The sequence below is a fragment of the Apostichopus japonicus genome, chromosome 1 (genome assembly GCF_037975245.1).
Source record: "Apostichopus japonicus isolate 1M-3 chromosome 1, ASM3797524v1, whole genome shotgun sequence".
In the NCBI taxonomy this organism is placed as follows: Eukaryota; Metazoa; Echinodermata; class Holothuroidea; order Aspidochirotida; family Stichopodidae; genus Apostichopus; species Apostichopus japonicus.
The window spans coordinates 343,151-367,524 of NC_092561.1; the positions used below are offsets into that span (position 1 = coordinate 343,151).

At 35.3% G+C, this 24,374-nt stretch overlaps 1 protein-coding gene across 2 annotated transcripts in view; it reads left to right on the forward strand.

Moving 5' to 3' along the window:
* Window positions 1–4,500: 4,500 nt before the first annotated feature.
* LOC139968580 (ras-related and estrogen-regulated growth inhibitor-like) overlaps window positions 4,501–24,374 on the forward strand; it is a 33,149-nt gene continuing 13,275 nt past the window's right edge. Inside the window, exons 1-3 of one of the 2 annotated variants that reach the window (XM_071972747.1) lie at window positions 4,501–4,834; window positions 17,149–17,226; window positions 19,329–19,479. In XM_071972747.1, coding sequence (XP_071828848.1) covers window positions 17,188–17,226; window positions 19,329–19,479 — 190 coding nt within the window. In that variant the 5' untranslated portion in view covers window positions 4,501–4,834; window positions 17,149–17,187. The remainder of the gene's footprint in view (window positions 4,835–17,148; window positions 17,227–19,328; window positions 19,480–24,374) is intronic. The other variant, XM_071972838.1, reaches the window with a different exon arrangement.

The following is a 24,374-nucleotide window of genomic DNA, read 5'->3' on the forward strand; positions in this document are numbered from 1 at the left end:
AAAAAGTTCATACTTAAAAAATATCTAAAATACTGTTGGTGAGAAAAGCGAGATGTTGACAGTTTGTTAATATGCTAATTGTAAGCGGGAGGGGGAAAAATCCCATCGACTTAATGGATTGAGCAATAAAACAGGGCTCGAAGGTAAGACGAAGCCCCCCGCCCGCAATGCAAATATCTCATAAGATAACATCATAAGTAGAATACCCAATACCTAGCCTAACGCTAGAGGGGAATCATTTCCTATGAACAATTGTGATTTGGTTTTGTCTCAAAGATTGCCTTTTTTATTAACTAGATTTTTGAAAGAATTGATATATAAAGGGGAATGAAAGATGTTTGATTGCCACGATAATCATACGGGACAAATGGATGACAATGAGTCAACGAAAGAGCACTTCAAAGCAGCCGCATATGATATATGCTTTTATTGGCAGAAACCTCATCATTTGTTGTAGTTTTTTTCTCTCCTTCTTCAAATCTCCTCTTACTCGGGGCGAACGAGATGGATTGGAGTGTTTTTCAGTCTTAACAAATTAGTAACTTAAGGTCTATGACCAGGTTTTCTTTTCTTTTCTTTTTTCCATTTTCGATGTTGCAGAACTGTTTAATATCTTAGTTTTCAACTGAAAATGACTAAACAGTACTTAGTCAACGTTGCATCAGCATATCGTACTATACTTCATCATGGAAGTCTCACTTTCGGAACAAAAGGAAATATCCTTTTCAATTTACCATGAAAACCGTCAACGTAACATGAATAAACCCTCCTCTGGTCACACTGCTCCTTAGTTACGAAGTAGTGCAATTTATACTTAAATTGTCTCACATAATGTAATTTATGAACTAGAATGGTTGATATATTGCATGAATATTTAGTTGATGATTAGATATTGTAACAACAGAATGAAATTCACCATCGGAGTTATCATTTTGTCAATAAGTTTCTTGCATACGGGAACATGTTTTTCTTTGGTTTTCAGACTTTCTTTAACTAATGCGTCTTGTTTTCCTGCAGTTCCGAACTAAATAGATGACGAAAATGGAGTGATTATTGTTTGTCTAATGCTTTGTATCACCTACTTTTACGTTACCTTACAGAAGTTGTTACAAGGATGACGTCATCTCCCAATAACAGAGCTGGAAAGAATGTGCAGTCACGGACAACATTGCGAAGCGCCGGGGCCATTAAAGAGTAGACACGCAGAATATCCGGAAGTGATTTTTGACAAACACTATCACAGGAGTTCATATTATGACATTATTTTAACCGACTGAATTGCAATTTTTTTGGCAGAATATTTTTCTGTTGACGAAAATCAATAATGTCTTGAAGGATTAAACGAAGTTGGGGTTGAGAAGGAGACGCCTCCTACTTTTAGGACACATGCAGTGGTCAAATTGAGCCGCATTACGGGCTCATTACAAGTGCATTTCGATATCTCATTACGAATTGTCGTTTCCTAATTAATGCGTCTTTCTTATATTTCTTATTCACAATATATATATATATATATATATATATATATATATCTATATATATATATATATATATATATATATATATCTATATATATATATATATATATATATATATATATATATATATATATATATATATATATATATATATATTATATTATATTTGCATAACAATCACAAATAAACGTTGTACACATCAAATTCCATTGAAATGTCGCAAGTATTTGTTTTCGCTATAACTAATATAGATATTAATGACTGATCATTGATGATGGTCTCTAGCGCTCGCCAATCTTTATCGACACAAAATGCAATTAAATTCACTTTGCCATTTTGTATAATAAATCTTGATAAATTGTTCGCCTCAGGATCAGATATCGGCTTCAAAATTCATCTTTTCAAATCTATCATAACAAACAAAGCTATATAGTCATCGATGATATTACGGTGCTTGTCACATTAGATATATATCGTTACAGAGCAATTGTTTTCACCCCACGTATTGACCATCCCATAGAAGAATGAGTTTGCTGTATACTATTCATCAAGTCGTCACGCCTAGGTGGTTGACCCGTGAAACTGTCAAACGTATAACACTTCTCTTGTCAACTATATATGAAAGATGAATACTCTTTGGAAGATCAGGTGGTATAATCGATGGTCACTAGCGATGAATATAAAAATTAAAAAATGTGGGGATCATCACTCCATGGTGGCCTTGAATGGATATTCAGTTTAAACAACGGGAGAACACAAAATGATCCAAGTTGGTATAGCCTCTACACCAGTCGCATTTAAATATTTATATCCTATGTGTAGATACTGCCCTTTTATTTTAATTGGGATGGGGAGGGGTGAAACTGGATAGTCCAGTAAATGAAACAACGATACGTGAGAGGCCTTTTAAAACCTGAAAATGTTTTTTTGTGTGTAATACAAACAAACTTATTGTCTGTTAAGTTTGTGAAAGGAGTAGTGAATCCATGTTAGAAAGTCGGTAGAGGAGAGGGCAGGAGAGCTGTAGAAGTTATACAGTAGAAGTTATATAAAGCTCCGATAAATCCAATGTACACCTCACTGATTCAGTGGATGTTCAGAAGAGAAGCAACATCGAAGGTCCGCAAAGAGTGACATACAAAAGAATTAAGTATAAAGGCAGGAAAAGAGTATTAATTAATGCTAATCATTCTCTTATTTATCTGGCGGTCCCAAATGGACCACTATTCAATCTTCACAACGACATCTGTGCCAAGGCAAACACTTCAGGATTATTTATCCATTTTGTTTACAAGTGTTTCTTTTATGCTCTTAATTCTAATGACGTCATAGTATTGCTCCCTTTAACCCAAATGTGTAAAGGTAAGTTGGAAGCCTATTCAAACATGGATCTTATTTCAAGGCAAACATTCGTGCAAGATCTTAGTTCACTGACACCTTCGTCGTCGATCAATTGTACGGTAGTCAAATATTGCCGTTTTATATAAGTCTACAGCAACTCTTATTCAGGCTTGTCTGTCTGACAGTTATTTTTCATTTTTTAAATAATTTCTACTCAGTATTTTGGAATTGTCGGGGTAATTTGGACGGAAAAGGTTCGAAATTGTATACGAAAAGGACACAAAGTAAAAACAAAATATTAAGTAATTATATTGATCTCGAGTCCTATAAATAGTTAATTTCAGAGTTTACAGTAAACACTATATAAAGTAGTATTGAAATAAATTTAATTGACGTTAGGATTAATATACATATCGAGACATATAAAACTCACAATAGCTTAAAAGTGTGCATAGATCAAATGACAGTGACATCTTGCATCCGCGACCATTTATAACAAAATGTGACTGCTATTTAGCTCAACGATCAAAATGAATGACGTCGGATTTAATAGTGTAATTTGTCACGTTGATTTATCCTGTGAGCTAAGAATGTCGTGGCTTATATTTCGTGTTTGTTTTTCCCCCTTTATTCCTTGTCTTTCCGTTTTTAGTAAATCTTGTCACCAGGTAATAAAATAACTTACAAAATAAATTGAGAATGCGAGAAATATTCCATGAGCGTGACTTTTTAGAAAATATATGCAAAAACGTTTAACAATTGTTTCCCTTCCTTTCTTTTAATCTTGGATGACTTTTTAGCGGAAAATCAAAAGGACAAACTTCCGCTATCTTACTTGCTGGCCAGAAAGAAGGTCGTCCGGTTAGCAGTAAACACTCTTAGTTTCCATGACAGCAAATGGTGTATGTGGCTGCTGATTGCTTACTTGATAACCACATTCCACTTTCCATCAATTTCGGCATTCAAGTAAATCCACTGTTACATTGGAAATGAATGAATCCGATTGTGTTTAGTTTCATTATGATTATCATGGTACTACCTGGTCTGTGGTGACTTGTCACACCTACACACCAAAGTGTGCACAAGCAATCTCTCCTAGAGCACTTCAGTGCACCACATCTTCGTGTCCCCATGAGTGACTTCCCACAGGGTGGAGGCACAAACTGGCGCACGCAACTATATACACAAGTTCCATCGCAAGTCTCCATTTATACACCTGGGTGAGGAGAGGCAACGGAGAAGCAATATCTTGACAGGACACCCACCTGCATTCCTTACATCCACTGCCTAAACCACTTGACCACAACGGTCAGTATTTCTGTTTTCATCTGTGTTGTCGACATCTTTCATTGTGTAACTTGCTCATGTCGGTATTCTTGCTTTGATTCTGTTTGAGAGATTCATGTTGAAACGATACAGATTATTTAGTTCTGTCTATTGTCATATTTTAGTATGATTTCTTACTAAAGCATGTGAATGTCGATGTTATCGAGAGCAACAATTTTTCTCCCTTTTCCTCATCCCTGCAGCGTATCATGGTAATGACTGTAGGCTTCCGTAATCCTCCACGAAGTTAAAGTCTTTGATGTTATCTTTAAAAAAACACGGATCCTTCTGTTTGCAAAGATGCTTTGGAAATAAACGAAACCCCGCCAGGCCAGTTTAAGAGCAATAAAAGGTAGTTTAATACATGCCATTGGAGAGGTACGGTGGATTTGCTTTACAGGTCCAATGGAACCACAAAAAAGACAAACATGTACAATGGGATTTTATTCACAGATAATGAAACACCTGAGTGGTCGAGAATACAAGGGACGCTCTTAGATTCTCGTCAAACGATTCAGTTATACCATTATAGCTCCATGGTTATACTTTCCGAAACATAATACTTCGGTGTACTACTATAGAAGGTGCTTGTCTTCTACATAACAGAGTAAATGCAGACTACAATCTTGCAGTTCATTTCCAGGATGCGATAAACATGTAGTTGGGCTGGAAGAACTAATTTTTACAAGGTAAGCCAAGAAATGCTCAAAGAATAGCCTCAATTTTTATTTTTTGTAGCCAAAATATCTGGCATCCTTTTTATACAAATAATTACTTTGAAATATTATACATGAATTAGGACAAGAACAAAACGTATGCAAATGTTGCAAAGTTATTATTAAAAAGTTCTCTTGACGTATGCGAAGAAACGTGCTATTGTTAAAGCATCATTACCAAATGACTAGTGACGTCACTTGATTGGTTATAATTGGTTATTTATGGTTAATGATATCTTATTATTATTATGTACATATATGACAAATGCGTCATTGCTTATACGATTGTGTAATTTCAATTTTCCTTAGAGGACAATCTAGTCAGGGATTAATTGATCTCATTTTGCAAAGATTCTTTTAATTCTTCAATGTTTCAAATTACAAGGAAAAGGATTAAACACGTGTCTGAACAACGAACTGTTGAGAATATTTGCTCATTTACCAGGGTCGGCGGAGCTAAAGGAGGGGGTCACGATTTTGTGAAAGAAGATAGAGGTGCAGCCCTATTTTGTTGATGAAAACAGCCTCTTTCCATTATCGTAGCGATAAAATGATATTTTGTCATTAAAAATTGTGACCTTGAGTCGTTAATAAGTATGGAAACATATAGGCCTAATTAGAAAGTACATCTTCATGGAAATTGTGCAGGCTACTTCAGAGAGTTTTGTAATTTATATTGAACGTGACGTATCGGCTTCTTATGTATTTGTGTTATAAACGCATCTTATAACAGTACCTTATTTGCTCATATAAACTTGCTTTGCACACAAACGTTCGTTGCAAACCCCACAAATTCAGCTGCTTTGACCAGTGTATACTTTTTATGTCAGACTGGGTGACAGTGTAATCGTCTTAGTTTTATTACTTTAGACACGTAAGGCTGCATATAAGCTATGACAGCGAGTTGGCTATTGACACGTCGAAACACAATGGAGTATAACGGGATGATTGGAACAATAAATATTACGGGCTTGCAAGGGCTATGGAATAATGGCAGTGAGTTGCCATGGAGAGCTAGATCAGACCTGATGGTTATTATGTAACAGGGTCTCCAGTCTGAAATCTTCATTTCTCTGTTAGTCTAGTTATGACAATAAGAATGCATTATTCGTAATAGATATTTCTATGAGCCCTCAGTCTATAAGTCTTGTTGTGGTCGATTCCTCAATTTGACTTTTAAGTTCAACGCCATATCAACTAATTGTGAGTCGTATATGAGGATCTCCCACCCCACCCCGCCCCATCCCAACACCTCCACCCGAAAAATTGTATTGGACATATGATTTAATGTTTAATATTTTGGTAAATGGAATAACACGGAACTGATGATACCGTCAATTGCAGTTGTTGCTGCTACAACGGATGGTGACGTCATGATATTGCAGAAACTTGAGTTAGAGTTAAAGGGGGATTTAGGACATTATGCTATCAATGCTCAGCCGATTCACACAGAGATTAACGTAACTAATGTAAATATTAGCATTTTGTACCACAGTTAGAACTGAATCGTGCTGATAAATATGATAAATTGGTATAATTTGCTATTAGGATTACATTAAGAACTGAGGATATGTGTAATTCCAACAAATCCCAACTGGATTCATTAGAATTACACATATCCTCAGTTCATACAGTAATCATAATAACACATGCTACCGATTTATAGCACGATCCAGTTTTTACTTTGGTACATAACTTTAAGATTTACAGTAGTAACTATGTTCTCAGTGTGTTTCGACATTAACCATCGAGTTCATCGATGTTTGAAGTAAAGAGCATATGTCCAATGAACCGAGGTCAGTCTCCTAAATGCAAGACCATCGACATGGAATGCCTGTGCAGGTTTAAAACTATTTGATTTGAAAACGGCAAATACTTTAATAACCTAGATTTTAATAAATTATTATCTGTTAACCTGTATTACAGTTATAGAGAGAAATGAAAAGCGGTAACCTGTGTGGTTAATTATAAACAAACTTGAACTGAGAAGAGGAATGTTCGTCTATAGAACGGGATTCCGACCGGTGACCCAGAGTTGAAACATGGTTGTATTAAAAGTACGTAGCAAATGGAAAGAGCTTATTCAATTTGAATTACCACGATGTTCCAGAAGGGTGTTATTTGCACAGAGCTTAATTTTCTGCTGCCTAAGGTCACTTTCGTTTCCTGAGGGGAGTAGGTGGCAAACATGTCAAATTCCCTGTCCTATCTTGCATGTCATCGTGCCCTGAAGTTGGCATTTATCACAAAGGCCATTCAGAGATGAGAATAGTGACAACATTTGATGATTATCTGTCAACTTTATTAAAACTTCGACTTTTGACAGATGATGGACTTGTGGGGTATTTTGTTAAACTTATTAAACACAAGCAACTATACTTAAATCAAATAAAGCATATGGGTTCTGACATTGATCGAGGAGAATATAACAACGCAGTGTGTTTTATTTAGGGAATACGCCACATCCATCTGAAAAGTATAAAATGTAATCAAATGTTCAGAAGTTGATGTTATATGTCATTTCCTGATCAGTCATTCCGAAGCTCTGAAATGATCACCTGCTAGCACAAGTTGGTTTTGCTTCCACTCAATGGTAAAGCAACATGCTCGATGTTTTCCTTTATTTTATTTTTCATTTTTATTTTTGGTCTTCGTGGGATTTTTTTCACAGTTTTTTTTTTTATTGGTAACTTTTGTCTGATGCTCGCGCTGTGGGAATTCTTAAACATGCATACCTATGTTACCTCTACGATATGTTTGGGGTTATATCAATCCGCACATACAACTTATGCAACAAGTCGAAAGGGGAAATGTATACTTTTCTCTTTATCATAACATATTAGTACAGCGTTTTGAGTGGAGAGACGAGATCAATGACAACACTTTTTTTCTTTGTATGCTTGCCAGTTGCACATGACAGCCAAAATTAGAATGTAATTTTTTTTTCTTATAAATCAATATCTCACTTTGATACAGTAATTTTCAGAGTTAACAGTTAAAATTGGCAGAAAACTTTGTATAAACTTTGAGATAACCAATGCAACTCTTTATCTATTAATTATTCTTGCCATATACTTATTTTCGTAAAGTGTATTTTGTGAGGTTTTCGTACCACAATTAATTGTTCAATTGGCAAACACACTAAATTGCTTACTACAACATCATATAGTTTCTAACTGGAATGTTACCATAGCTGAAGTCTTGATCTATCATGGCACAAATTCAACCCTGCGGTACCATGACTGTTTCGATTTTGGGTAAGAAAAGGGGGGAACGTGTTATACGGTACTTCCCCCAATCTATATGTATCAGTTCATGTTTATTCCTATCGTCAGTAGTGTATCTCAGTCTTCAACATCCAACCACCAAATGTGACGATGAAAACTCAAAAAAAAAACACATTCACACTCAGTACCCCAGTCTTCAGGAACTTCTTCAACGGGCGTATGTATATTACTCCCATCGTGGTTTGAAACCTAGGCTTACTTGTCTTTAGAGGAATTGCGGCCACGGCATGTTATCTTTATTCTTTTCTACTCCGCGTAGGTATCAATCGTTCAGAACATGCGCAATCTCAAAACGTACATGCGTAATCCGAGCTGAAGATCATGCAGTCACTGTATTATTGACGATAGTGAAGGAAACTCGTTCGTCAATGGTGGAAGTGCATTGTGCATTACCCATGCAGAGAGCTGAACGAGAACTAGATCAGCCAGTTACAAATGTTGTCTAGGGACAGCCAGTTGGGACAATTTCCTAATGCTAATACCTCTCTAACCTGTACATCAATATCATGCTTCAAAGCACTGGTATTGACAGTGCAAACAGTTCTTAACCTTGATCTGATAGAAACATGATATTCATACTGCTCATACTGACAATACGAGTGCTATGGAGGCGGGGCATGACACTACAGTATAGCAAAAAATTGTCCCAACTAGGTGCTAGGGATGGTAATCAAATCGTCTCAATGGTAATAAACAACATTCTTGATTTTAATGATTCCTACATTTTGACGAGAATATCGATGTGTTGGGAGATAACAGTCCATGCTACGATTACATCGTGTTGTTTTAACGTTACCCCAAACTCACAGTCATATGCAACAATGAACCGTCTAGTGCAAAGTCACCGAGCCACCGATATATAGTTTCTTTGCATTGTTAGTTTGGCTTGGAGAAAAATACCTTAAAGAAATGTATCGATTTTGAAATATCGTAACAGAATAGACGACCCGCAAACCTTGACTTATCGAAATATCAAAGAATATTTCGAATTGTAAGCATTTTATTTGTTTTTAGCATGCTATTGATGATATGAAAGTATTCCTTTTCCGACGACGACGACATTGCAAAATGGAATGAACTCATGAAGAATGAAATTACTTGAGAAGAATCGTTTAAATTTCATTGTCTCCAAAAATGAGTTGAATAAAGAGTGCGTTTTAAGTTGCCTGTTAGTAAGCTGTGTAAAGAGAATGATTCATTCCATCCCGTTCCCTCCTCACCTCAGTTTCACCTTTTCTAATAATGTCCATCCTTCTTCAATTATTCTACCTTTATGTCCCCTTTCATTTCCAAACCGCTATTGGCAATCCTCTTTTCGGTTTCTTTAGCGATACCTTTTCTCAATTTCTTTGGTTCCGTGGTTCGTCAGCTTCTTCTTCTTCTATGCGCCGTTCTATTCATGTGCTAAGCTTGTCTGCTATTTTTCTTTCAATCCTGCAACTCTGACTCTTATAAAGTGATGAAAAGCATCCAAAGGCAAGTCCTTGAATAAAATTTTACTCACAGGAAAGTTTTTTCCCCTTCAAATTCGTAAAAGGGTTAAATACAAATTGCAAATAAAGTGAACGAAACCAATACACATCAAGTAAAAGTGTAAAATAGTTTGGTTTGGTAATTTTCATTTCACATTACTGAAAAAGAAGTAAGATAGCATTTTACTTTTATATATTTACAACATTTTTCTTTATTCCTAAGACATTTTTGCGGACTGACTTTGAAATGCACTGAAAAATATGTATATATGTTTGCTTCATGTTTATGATGCATTGTTTCCGGTAAGTTTGCGAGGGCCGCTTAACCGACTTACCAGGCGCCATTGGCAATTCAAATGACGCACTTGCCCCTCTCCGTCCCACTCACCGGTACCCACACAAATACCCCAAACCTACACCCCAAGCGACACCTCTATTCCTTCGTGCAATGATACGGATCTGGCTAATATTTATCTCTTATATATTTCCACGAAGACCGCCGTTGCAACTGCAACAATTTTATTATGTATATGAGTATAGAAGTGTGTATGCAAATGCGTAAGGACTTATATTAAAGTAAAAAATCAGTTTGGATAGAACGCAAGTCTATAGAAACGTGCAAGTGTGCTTGCTAAAGGGCAAGAGCATAGAAACGTTCACGTGTGTATGCATATGTGCATGTGCACGCAGGCGTGCAAGTATGTTTGCAAAAGTGCCACTGTATATCAACGTGTAAGTGTCTATATGCAAACGTGCAACTGTATACCAACGTGCAAGTGTCTTTATGCAAGTGTATGGAAACAATTTCCTAAGTGTGTATGCAAAAGTGTAAGTGTATAGAAATGTGCAAGTGTTAATGCGAAAGTGTGGGTGTATAGAGACGTGCAAGTGATGCACCAGTGCATTTCAATAGAATACCTGTAGATTTTTGTCAGTTGCGTAATCTCTAAGCTTTCTCCAAAACAATTCATTACGTGATCACAGCGGTACCCCATTAACATTGAAATAATTTGCAATTTATGAAGTAGGTATGAATTCTTCTATACTCGATCTATCAAACTATGAACTCTATTATGTTTTGAAAGTGGAAGAAATGTATTCTTGCTAAAGGAAACTTTACCACTCTTTTTACAGTTAAAGTGAACAGAATATTACTGATGTGGATTGTAAGAGGATTAGTAGACAAGTGAAGTAGAGAAGAGAGAAAGTAAAATGAATAAAAGTATCAATTGATGAAAGACAACGATAAGGAACGTGTTGAGTTTATGACCAAACTATGGCTGGGTGGAAAGAGTGTACTAGGGAAACCAAGTCAAGTATTAAATGTAATCGTTAGAGCAAGCGTAAAGTCTATCGCTGCAAATCATATTTAGAAATTGGCTAACATTTTAACAGAGATTTTGCTCTTGAATTAAATATGCATAAACTTTAAGAATTTATTACCAGCTGATTACAGCATTGGGAAAGAAGAGAAGAAATATTTCACGTTTTACAGGCCAATACAATAACTCTTGGACTAAAAAAACGAGGGTTTGACTAGAGTGCTGCATTGAATTAAAAAAAAATAATAATCACCGACCATCATCATCATTATACTTTGGAATCGCTTTGTAGTATTTTAATAGCATTATTATGCGAAAGTAAACAAATTCCTCGCCATTTGGTCACCAACTCCGAAGTCGAAACAGGACTCAAACTTTCAAAACTTTTCAAATTCGTGAGATTATTTATTTATTCATGAAAGAAACAGAGGGAGTCGCTTGACGTACAGACGTACATGGATGATGTAAAGATTGACACTGTTTCTTAACAATGTTATACATAGATAAGGCCTCTTTTGCTGTAATAACACCCACCGGCGAAACTATTTTTGTCCCCTATTTTTCTTTTGGTTGAAACATCGGGCATGCAGAATTTATCACTTAAAGGGATTGGCAAATATAGCTGGCTTTGTTGAACTTTCACGAAAAGAGAAGAAAAAACACGTTATTTAGCAACTAGCGATATCTTCCTTAAATGTGTTTGTTTAAATGAACCAACCTGACAATCATTTTCTGCTTATTCAAGAAAACAAAAGTAACAAAGAAGGTGGTTTTGCAATGCCATCAGATAAACTTGTTTTCGAGAGTCTTACCTTTTTCTTGGGTGGGGGTCATTTCAAGTTGATATTGAAAATTTGTTCCCGTCTTTAGAATATTATCTACCTCTCATGATATATAATGATTCGTTTACATGATTTCACACCGCATTAATTTACATTGTCTCTCAGCCGCCATAGATTATCTTCATCTAAATTGTAAAGTCTTTGAAGTTCCGACCTTCGGTATGCCCTTTGAGAGAAGTGTTGTAAATCATGGCGAAATAAATGTACACCAATATTGCAAACAACAACAACACATACCACTAAGGATGATCCCTTTAAAGTAAGATCGATACAAATAATTTGATGTTGTCGGTGAAGATAAGTTGCTAGAGGAGTAAACTTTGGGATAATAGTGTTGAGAATCAGCCATGTCTTTGAAGCAGGAATGTAAGGTAACAAACATGAACAAAGGATAGAGACTGGTTTTGTTTTTCTTCTTCGTAACTGTATTAATGTTTTGTTGCAGCCTGTTTGTGTTTCGTAATTATACTTCTTATTTTCTGACAGTTTGCACCGACTTACTGAATTTTATTATTTAGATAAAAACGAGAGAAAACGTTGTGCGTTGTTAAAGCAAGCTAATTTATGTTTCAATAAATTTTATATACCTTACTGATTAAAAGAGAGAATTCATAATCAAGGTAGTTTTTGAATCTCTGCAAAATATATGGGCTCATTATAATATGTAATTTTTTAACAAGATAAAGTTCGTATACGAATTGCACAGAAGTTGAGAGCTGAATAAATTCATGGCACTATGTCCGCACTACTAGTTGAAAACTTTCCCCCATCACTATTGTTTCTTGCAAAAATATTTATTCTAAAGTTTGCGAAAATTAACAAATGTAACGGACAACATGTACCTACCTGAGTAAGTTACATCATCGTAAGAGTTGAGCTAACCAAATAAATTGTCTTTGTAAAAGGCTACGTTATATTTTCACATCATTACCCATAGGAAAGTAAAAAATATATATAAATTTACAAAACAACTAATTTGATAACACCTTTTTTTACAGAGTAGATTGACAGCTAAATAAAATATTCCTAACATTGCACATACCAACCAGAAATCAGCAATCGATACACAAAGGAGGAATCATATTTGAATGACAAAAATCAGATCATATGAGGACACACACAAACTGTGTTCAATACCAGACGGAAAGAAGGAACAGTTAATCTCATAAACTATCGCATATAGTATAAATTTCTGGTCTATATGGAGAATGTGTTGGAAAGCGGTTGCCTCTAAACGACATTTACCAACGGAATATACCTCAGGTAGTGTTCTTTGAAACATCATCTGTACAAATGCCCTATAATTACCATCTGAGCTATTGCTGACAGCATTGCATAACGAAAATACTATCATGTTGAAGGAAAAATTCTGCACTAGTTTTTATCAATGTACAAGTTTGACCTATCCGGTATTTTGGTTCAGGCTGGCTTACCTATACCAAACTTTGCCATACGATAAACTGATTATATTTATGTATTATTGATTCTCGATATCTACTGTTAATTTTTCATTCTGGTAGTTTTGGTTTGGTTGTCTTAAAGGTTTTGTTTTTGTTTTGTTAGTCCATTGTAAGGTTGTGCTAAGCTGACATTACTTATACAGTTAATATCTAATATTTGTTTATTTGGTTGAATATTTGCATAAGGTTCTTGTAATGTGTTTCTCCAATGTTATTACTCAGAGCGCTGCCATATTGGTCCTAATACACGGGATGTATAAACTATTTACAAGTTTCTGAATCAAATCAACACGACCATGTGAAAGGGCTCACAAACATACTAACATGCTGTATGAACTTGCATACGGACACAATTGAGATTTGACTACTTCAAGGTTCGACTTGTGCGGTTTGACCAAACAAACAAAACAGTGCTTTAGAAAAAACAAGTTAAGGTGCTTAAAACAATTATTTGTGCTTGAAAATTTGACATTATGTTTCGAAAGAACCCTTTTTTGATAATTACTATCGACAGTGAATATACTACAAGTGATAAAACTCACGGATATTTTATAATTTGCAGTCACAGACTGCAGCTTGTAAAGTTTCGCGGAACTAGTACGACCTATATGACAGAGCCCTTTATTGATTTTGGGCGTGGCTTGAGAGCCCCATTGATAATAGATATGCTTGATATTGGCAGAATTTGAAAGTAGTTTGTTGTCCATAGTAGTAGTATCATTTGGTGTCTATTAAAAACTTAAACTAGGAAGTAAAATCGGTGTAAAGACAACCAAAAAAAAAAAAAAGCTGATCAAATCATATAAGATAGCATAAAGTAAATGAAAACTCGATAATAGAAGTTATTAGAGTGATGATTAATATACTTATATCAAAAAGTTCCGTGATCGTTTTATATCGAACACACGTCCTTGTAAGGGTTACCAGAAAATGTTATTAAATAAGCTTTAAAAAAGTACTTATTAAAAATTGAGTTGAATGCCAGCCACAGTGACATTTGAAATTAACCTCTGGGGTATATCTGAACACACATTCATATGGATCCATAGACTTTTCTTTATATTACCTGTTGACGTAGAGATTCCTCTGTTCCCTCTTACGATTGTCACACCTCGGCTGTAATTTATTCATTACAGTTCAACTGCCTGTAGTCAAGACGAGCTTTAACGACATTGAAATGTTATTATAGAGAGCGATTACACCTTTAGGGGCAAATGTGACATTGTGGGACAGTAAATAGATCTTAAGCAGCAATGGGCTCTCAAAAAGCTTAAAGATATTTAAAGGTTATACCATATAATTACTTCTAATAATGAGTGAGAAGAGAATCGAATGTCACATGAATGAGTAAAGCAACGTATAGGTATAGGCTAGCAACAATGGGAAACGTTTTCTTGCATTAAATATAGTGCACGACGAGTCTTGCTGAAAGGGAGAAAAGATATTGGAGTTGATTGAAATAATCTCGGATGAGTAAGGAAATATAATTTGTATATCAATTGTAAAGACGATTGGGAAGTATGTAATTGCTCTGAGTGAAACAATCCGTGAGTGTCCAAAGTGACCACAAACAGTAACTGCATGGTGTTATAACTAAACTTTTGAAACACTTTGCCAGATACCTCGTTTAGTGCCTATTAGCATAAAAAGCATCATGTGAGAAGTTGAGGTCTTAACACAAGGTCATGTTTCTAACCTCATGCTTTCGGTGCAATCGTTTTAGGGACCTCGATATGTTTTGCTTCAGTTGACAATGCAAACATATGTGGTGACAGGATTGTGCCCACCAAACAGATTATATCCAATGCCAAAACATGTTAATTATTCAATGCCAAAACATGTTTAATTTATCTTTTCTCTCACTTATTGCGCGCTTCAAAATATTTGCATCACATTCCTTCTTTGCATTTTGGATCAAAGCAAGAGAGAGAGATGGAGAAAGAGAAAGACAGAACCAGACTCGAATCTGACGATTTATGTCCATTACCTAATATAATATAGAGAAACATCGAACAGGCCAACTTAATCAAACATAATTCTCAAAAGTTTGCACCATCGTTAGCGAAAATGGCCGTAGAATTTGTAAAAAAACAGCCGATACTCATAGCTGGAACAGCAACTACTGTTCATGTTCCACAGCTGTGCACCAGTAATTACTACTTTGTGTTCATAACACGGTAAACATGTGTTACAGGTGGCACTGTAACAACTGCAGAGCTGTTAAATTCTTCCCATGTAAACAACTGCGCGACTGGACAAGGAGTCTATGAAGATGAGAATGCCTACGAGATGAAGTAAAGGAGGTACGGTACCGCTTGATTACAGTTCAAAGCTCCCTTTAAATTACGCCAGTTCGTCATGCCGAGAACGAAGAAAGGGTATATGTATATGTTCGGGTATATCCATATGCCTACTTATAGCATAAAACGACTAGATACGACTTTATTTTAGAATCGCGTATTAAAGAACTCGCACTAAATGGTTGGTACAGCAACTACTGTTCATGTCCCACAACCGCGAATCAGTAATTACTACTCTGTGTTCATAACACGGGTAACATGTGTAACAGGTGGCACCAGTAGTTACTGTACTAGCTATGAGTATCGGGTGCAATGTAACAGAATAACACATTTAAGTTGTTGGACCCAAACTTTTCTGTATTGGAATCGAATTGTCATAACTGGATAATGACGAGTGGCCAAATGATCGCAACCATGGACATGTCTTAGTTATCCAATATAGGTTGAATTACCGATTACGCCTTGTAGCCTACATGTTATAGTGTGGTAGGATAATGGTACATCGTATGAGGAAGTTACACGTACATATATGCAGTCTATAGTCAAATATCAAAGACAGACCTAAGCGCCTATTGACGAGAAATGTAACCGATGTTTTCAACAGATGAGTTCACTCCGGATGTCATCTGCCTTGCCTCCGTAATACTAATTTTCAAGTGCTTTCGTCCGAAGATGTCGTAGTTTTGCCTTGGCTTCGACACGCGATTTACCTTTTCTCGGACTAAACCGGAAACAAATAAACGTGTTTGCGCATCCATTAAACTAACAGTCGAAGAGGTTATGTAAAGTATCACACACTATACGTAGTATTAGTTGAATTGCGTCTTATAGCATGTGAAAATAATCACAAAGTGTTGTAATTGTGTAACGTCGCATACATAATGGCCTCGATAATCAAAAAGGTTAATAGCACTAAACCATCGTATATAAAGCTAATAGCAGTTTGCACCCTTTGTTTTCTTCTTGTAAATGTCCCCACATGTGTGAAGAAGTTGTAAAAGATCTCGCGATTCAGTCATAATTCAATAACGGTATATACCGGTCAGCAGTTTGGAGTGAAGATATACCAATTTAGGAACTTACTATATTACCTCATGTTTTGCTGAAATATATTAAAAATCGTTTACATGGAGCGCACTCCCGACTTCGACACGACATTATTCTAACATCTGAATAATAAAGTAGTTACAATCCTCTAAACGACCATAAATTTAAGCTTCTGTTGCTTTCGTAATAAAATTATTATTATTTACTTATTTTTAATCTCCAAACCGTGGGCGGTAAATCAAATCTTCAGTAATAGCTTCCAAAAATCCCTTGTAAAATTCAACAAAAAATACGTATAAGGAATTAGGATCGAAACACGGAATTCCATGGTTGTCTATACATACATGTCGTCAACATGTTCATACTGTTTATGATTCCTACAACTGATCAGTGAAAACGGTATTGTTCAATCTGAAATGCGATGTGAGATCGTTTCATTATGGAATTAATTAAATACTAATTTGCATATTTCATAGTTTTGCATTAATGATTTCAATTAATTGAATCAATGTGTACACTTGCACATTAGTAACTATTAGACACATCTTACTTCACAGAATTTGCAAACAATTTGATAGACTTTGCCATGGTTGCTGATGTTTGCCAGTTTAGTAAGTGCAGGGACCCTTTCAAGTGTAAGTGCAGGGACCCTTTCAAGTGTAAGTGCAGGGACCCTTTCAAGTGTAAGTGCAGGGACCCTTTCAAGTATAATTATATTTCATCGTCACGATTCCTGGAAGGTCTTAACATTAAAAATTACTTCAGAAGATGTAATCAGGCATGAATAGTGGTAAAGTGCATTACGCATTGTTTTTATCTTTGAGCGGTCAATTCAAGTGAGATATAAAGAACGTATACCATTCACAAGCTCTTGACTAGTTAATATTGATACCACTTAATTCTGTTTAATGGGGCATCTTTCAAATTGCTTTGAGAAACTTCCTAACACCACTGGTTTCAAAAGAGAGAAAGACGTGGAAAAGGGTCATGCTTATACATGCATGAGTTAGTTGATTACGACCAAATGAAATAATGCATTTGCGAGCAAAATACGTAATTGTGTGTAAGTCAATTACAAATTATTTAGATATGGAAAATGTTATGTTTATTCAATCAAAAGTTACTTAATGTCGGAATCGTTAGATGTCCTAGAAAAGTTGCGAAAGCGCAGACAAAAATATCAAATATGCTATAGTAATTATCTTAGTCAAGCAGATCTTCAAGAGATCGTTCGGAGGAAATTCTAAGCATCCTGGTGGAATTTATAAGCAATTCCTGCATAGCGTTATCGAGATGTTGATTCTTGAAATTCGTACGAATTGCATCATGAATGAACTTGTAGCAAACAGGGGGTGATGTCTTAGTTGGACACTGGATGTAAATTGTAATGAACTTCTACAAGAAACTTTATCAGTGTGATTCTGTGACATCACAATTGTTTGCGTCATGTTCACTTTGCAAGCAAAATGTGTCATCTTCAAAAATTCAAAAATTGTTATATCGAAAGTATTAAGGAGGAATTGAACGTAGGATTCGGCAGGAAATTCCATCCTCACGGCCTCCTACAATTTTCATCTGCGTTATCATACCTTCATTTAAACATTTACTATTTAACATTATGAAATTTGAAATATGAAATATTATGATCATCATCATCGCCATCGTCATCATCACCATCACCACCACCACCACCATCATCATCATGATCATCATCATCATCATCATTATCTTCATCATCATCATCATCATCATCATCATCATCATCATCATCATCATCATGATCATCATCATCATCATCATCATCATCATCATCATCATCATCATCATCATCATCATTATCATCATTATCATCATTATCATCATTATCATTATTATTATTATTATTATTATCATTATTATCATCATTATTATCATCATTATTATTATTATTATTATTTTGCGAACCAAGTAGATTTAAGTAGCAGATTTCATCAGTGTTTCCATCAACATATTAGTTATTCATTTCAAGGGATATAATATGCCATGAAGGTATGGGGTGGTTTGTGCTCCTATGGAGGAAATCTTGTCTTTATTGTCTTCGTGCATATGTTCTGCCTCTATACTCTACGTCACTGCTATCCTTTTTCTGAAGCCCATTTTCTATTCTGGACGTTGTAATAGACATCTCATTCTTGAGCGAAGAAATGCTTTTTTTTGTACTCATTTAGTAGCCATTGTTGCAGTTTTCTCGTTTTTCGTATCATCGGCATAGTAACAATCATTAAGTTTATTTCCTTGTAAATTGTCATTTGTCCAAACAAATCAGTTAAGAGAATAGTATTCAGAGGTAAGCTAAAACCAATGTACGCAATTAATAAGTTTCCTATAACTTTGTATAGGTCCCAATTTGCATTATGTTATACATTCGTGCTCTTTACGATTTATTCAAAGCCAACAAACGAATGGAGCCAGAGATTTGAATGAAACAAAGATTAAATAATCCAATAAATATGAAACTGTAATCGTTTTATCTGCAGGGTATGAGCTGAAAAAAACAAATACAAATTAAAAGAACTGTAGACGAGGGATGACCACCGTAGTGCAAAAGAGGAACCACAACATATTCTGTTGATGATCAAGTGACTTTGGTTTTTATCTAGCCCTTTTATACCGTTAATTCAATGTGACAATTAAAAATGTTGCTATAACAAATAAATGACACAGTTTTGTTTTACATTTTCTCATTTATTTCGATAAGGGTTTCGACCAGTTCATAACTAATATGAGTAGAAGACGAGCTTCCACTATCAGTGGAGGATTTGATGTCAGAAAACATAAGTCCGGAAACAAAACGCCTCAGCTAACCTTCCGAATCGTCGTGGTCGGAGCACCTGGCGTTGGTAAAACAGGTGAGTCGATCAACATATATAGTTATAAGTGACTTCATTGGGTTAAACATAAAAATTGAGTATGTCGGACTGAGAGCTATAGCTATTTTACGACGTTAAGCATCCACTTATTATACGTCAGAGAAGTAGACTAGCCTTATTACTTAACAACTCCCTGCTTGAATACACTTCACGCCGGGTGGCTATCCAATTAACAGTTCGTGCTCATTCCGGATTTTTACAATTTCAATGATCATTTCTGATGTAAAACAGATTCCTCTTTGATGAAAACCTACTTTGGTCGGCACGGGCTCGCGCCCTGCACGACCTCCTGACTGCTATAGGTTGCATTGCTTCTATAATGCCATCGCCTTTAACCACTCCACCATGGGAATGCATAAGGGTATTATAGACTATACGTATTAGTATATGACCCCTGGAGAAGAAACACACTTAGTGTGGAGTTTTGGAGTTGTGAAGTGTTCTAAATGAAGAGTGCCCGTTAAATCTTTGGAGTGTGAATAATTTATAATGATTTCAGAACATGACTATGTAGATGCGCTTGTGTTTTTGAAGAAACGATGGTGCCAAGGTATTGATTGAATCAGCATCTTGATGTCAAACATGTTGTACCCCCTGAATAATTCTGAAAAACAGTAGACTTTGGGTATCATATACTATCATTTCAATATATGATTATGACTTGTTTGCTTATGAAGATACGTCAATGACTTGTCAGAAGAAAAAAAAAAACACAGATCCGTAAGGTTACAAAGAAATCTTTCTGCTTTAATTGGTGAAACTGTCGACTAACCCTTGGTCAGAGTAGAACATTCAATGGATGTGTCATACCGCTAGATCAATTTCATTTCTTGAATTGATAGATACTTAATAACTGCAAAATCGTCTTTTACGTCGCACGTGCTTTCACATACAAGCTATAAAAAGTAAAACCTGCGAAGACCGGACAAAATTTAGATCCAGTATTACAAGTGTTGGTATTATAATTCTTAGGTGCAGTCTTTTCTTTTCCTCTCTTGATTTGATTTTTTTAAATTATTTCTATCTCTGGGGAGGGGGGGGGGCGGAGTACCACTGTACTACCTCTATTAAGTTTTCAAAGCCGAAATGAATGGTGATAAAGTAACTAAACATATCGATATGTTTCCAGTAAAAGGGTGGAATTAGATAGTAGGTAACAGTTCTGTGTTCTTTGCCCGAGGGTACTTAAACTTACATCATACTAGCTATCTGAGCCCTTTTTGCCTCTCCCTGAGATGAAATGCAATTAAGGATCTTTTAAAACCCGCATTAATGTATACATTTAGTGATATCCATTTTCTCCATAACCTTCGGAAACGTTGGCGAGGGAAGATGTCTAGCAATATGTCTAATAAACAGCTCGGATTATGAAAGAAAATGCACCCAGCAAATCCTAACGTGTAGCAAATCACAACGAGAATTTTGTTTCCAGAGAGGTTTATCATAGTATAAGAAGAAGCATGATTTATACCTTTAATGACAAAGATAGTAGTGATGAGCAACTCCCCCCCCCCCCCCCCGAAAACATATAAGACTAACTCTTCCACGGCAGAGGAGGTATCCTGGTTTAAAAAAGCGTGTCACGTGACTACCATTTGAAATATGTTACATCATAGTGATTATAGGAGATGAAGCAGGTTTACCTTTTGTTTACTGTTTCATATTTTCCCAACGTGACTGTAAACGGTGTTGAATATGAAACCAACATCATTATTTAGGCTCATGTTTAGGACATCAACGACTTTTTTAGTATTTGGTATTTGCAAGAAACAAACATCTTAAGAAATAAAGAATTCCATTAAAAACTCAAGCATACGTGGCGCCTTGATATTTAGACTTGAACAAGTCATTTTCTTGTATCAAACAAATATATTACAAAAAAGGAATACGTCTTTGTTAGCTGTTTGGGAAAGTTGACAATCAGATCAACTAATGATGTTGATTGGGTTTGAGGGATCTAGCGTGTGATCCACAATTTGCATTTTTATTGTGAGCAAAAGTAAAAAGTAATCCCTTTGTTTAGATTGATAAGAACAACATATTAAGTAGAGTAATACAATGTTATTCCAATGTGTTCTCCTTAAATTTTCATTTGCCTTCTGAACAATCGTGTCGGTGGAAGTATGTTATATCTACGTCCATATTTTACACTCTAAGTTGCAAATGCTGAGAATTCACCTCAGAATTTCACTCTTATTGAAGAGTAGCGTGACCCAAAACGTTGCTCTAAACAAGGGGAAATTTACGCTTTGTTAGTATCTATACAGTTGAAGAATTTCCCTCTTCGTGGATATTAATATGTATTCAATGGAAAGGAATGATTGGCAATTATTATTTCTTGTGACACGCGACCACCTAACACGATGTCACTTTTGTACCGGTTGTTGTTGTTGTTGTGTTTTTTGATTTGCAAACAAATAAAGTTTCCTGAAAGAGTTTTAACATGATATTGGAAACTATAAATAGCCATCCATATATGGGCTAATTTAACATGCGATTAAAGGTGAATGACAACGTGACACTTTCGAGGAAGACAAAAATATTGCAGATTGTTTGCTGAAAATTCCGTTTCCAATGTACTGCCTCTTAGGTATTGACAGATGACTTGGTAATTAACTAAACCCAATCGATGAATGTACAATATCAGTATACTTATCCGAACATAGTAGATAAACTACAATATTTTATATATTAACAATGTAGCAAGCTGGTTAACATATATCATTTTAAGATACCAGACTTCTATATCCCGTTAAACTATAGAAATAACTCTGTTTTCACATACTATAGTTATACAACGAATGACGAGTTAGGAACGATAGAAATACAGATTAACCACTTGTCCTACATTTTATCCACCTATTCCGATATAGCCTATCGTTTCAAAATTTGACTGTGGGCTTTCAGATGACCATTCTGGTCCCAAAGGAAAATTTCGATAAGGAAATTTTAATCTCTCAAACTGTTTTATCTAGAACAAATACCTGAGGCAATACATCTACCGTATACTATTTGAATTGGCTTCCGTTGAGTATGATGGTTTATGCATAAGATAATGAAAACACAACCATAAGGAGCAACAATAAAAGTCAACGTGATTTAAGTTCGGGAATCATTTAATCTGAGAGCAATGCCTCTATACGTTGTGTCTCACTTGGTATAGCGCAACCACGATGTCTCAAAATGATTTCCAATGAAGATCTGCTCGCTGTGAGTTTTTATGTAGAGCATACAGGCCTTTAATATTACTAGAATAGTTCATAGTTCACTTTATGGTTTGTCATGCAAAGGGGAATCTTAATCTAGGTATATTTGGTGAAACTAAGCACACAATTCCTACGTGCTTTATCGAATGCTATGCGTCGGAATTTTATATTTTCAACTTGTATAGCAGGCCAGCCGATTCATACAGAGATTACAGTTACTACTGTAAATCTTAAAATGTTGTACTACAGTAAATACTGGATCGTGCTGACAACTCTGATAAATCGGTAGCATGTGCTCTTAGGTTTACAGTAAGAACTGAGGATATGTGTAATCCCAATAAATCCCAACAACTGGATTTGTTGGAATTACACATATCCTCAGTTCTTACTGTAATCCTGATAACACATGCTACCGATTAATAACACGATCCAGTTCTTACTGCGGTACAAAACTTTAAGAATTACAGTAGTAACTGCGTTCTCTGTGTGTATCGGGTGAGCAGGCAGATACGATGTCATATATATATATATATATATATATATATATATATATATATATATATATATATATATATATATATATATACATTGATAAGAATGTTTTTTTTTTCTATTTTGAGCTTTTTTACTTGATTGTTTTAAGTTGCCCTCAGATGAAATACAGTTCTGACTTTCACTAAACAGGTGTATTAATAATCCAATATTATTCATCACTAATGTATATACGAATACTAACTGTAAGGAGCCATAGGGTAAAATAGGAGCTCCGCATATGCCGGTTATCTGTTATTGTGAGTATAAGAATTAGCAGAGATCTTTCAATGGCTACTTAGCGTTATATACAATGTATGACATTCTTGCCTGCAAGGAACTACACAATATCCTTGTTTCCATTAAAGTTTGGACATCCAACTCAAACGAGAAAACAAACGTAGGCAGTTAACCATTCCTTTCTACGGAACAATATATTATGCAATGTAGAGTTATTTGTATCCATTTAATAACTCGTCAAACCGACGAGATTTAGATATGCCAGGCAATGAGATGTTGCTGAATTACCTGCTAACATTGCAGTTTGCTGTGAGACTTAAATACAGATTAAAATAACGTATAAGAACAGTTCTTGTGAAAAAGTCGTTTCTTGTTTGTTCTTGCTACGTGAATATGCTTCCGAACATATATCACACAAACACGAAGTTAACATTACATTACATTACATTTACTGTGAAAATGCGCAATTGTTTTGATTAGTTGACATACATATGATATACAAAATTGTTTTATTTAACGATGCATTTGACCTTAAGAGCCACTTTTACATATAGTTAATTTTATTTTCTTGATATCAGTTAAGACTAGCAACCAACCAACCAACCACCCCCCCCCCCACAAAAAAAAAACGTATCATAAAAATTTCCTTAATTTTCATCTTCAGGTGAGAAAATGAAGTTTGATGATGAATTGATGATGTAGATGTCGAAGATAAACATCCTACAAGTATCTATGCATACACCTACACAGCAAACGTGAGAAGAATTCTAATTGCTTGTTCCGTTGAGGAGAAACACTACAAAAGTTAAGCGGAGTTACTAAAATTAGCAACAAGATAACTCCAAATAACGGCTTGTCTGTATGTTGAGTCCTCAAAAAAAAAAAAAACATAAAAAA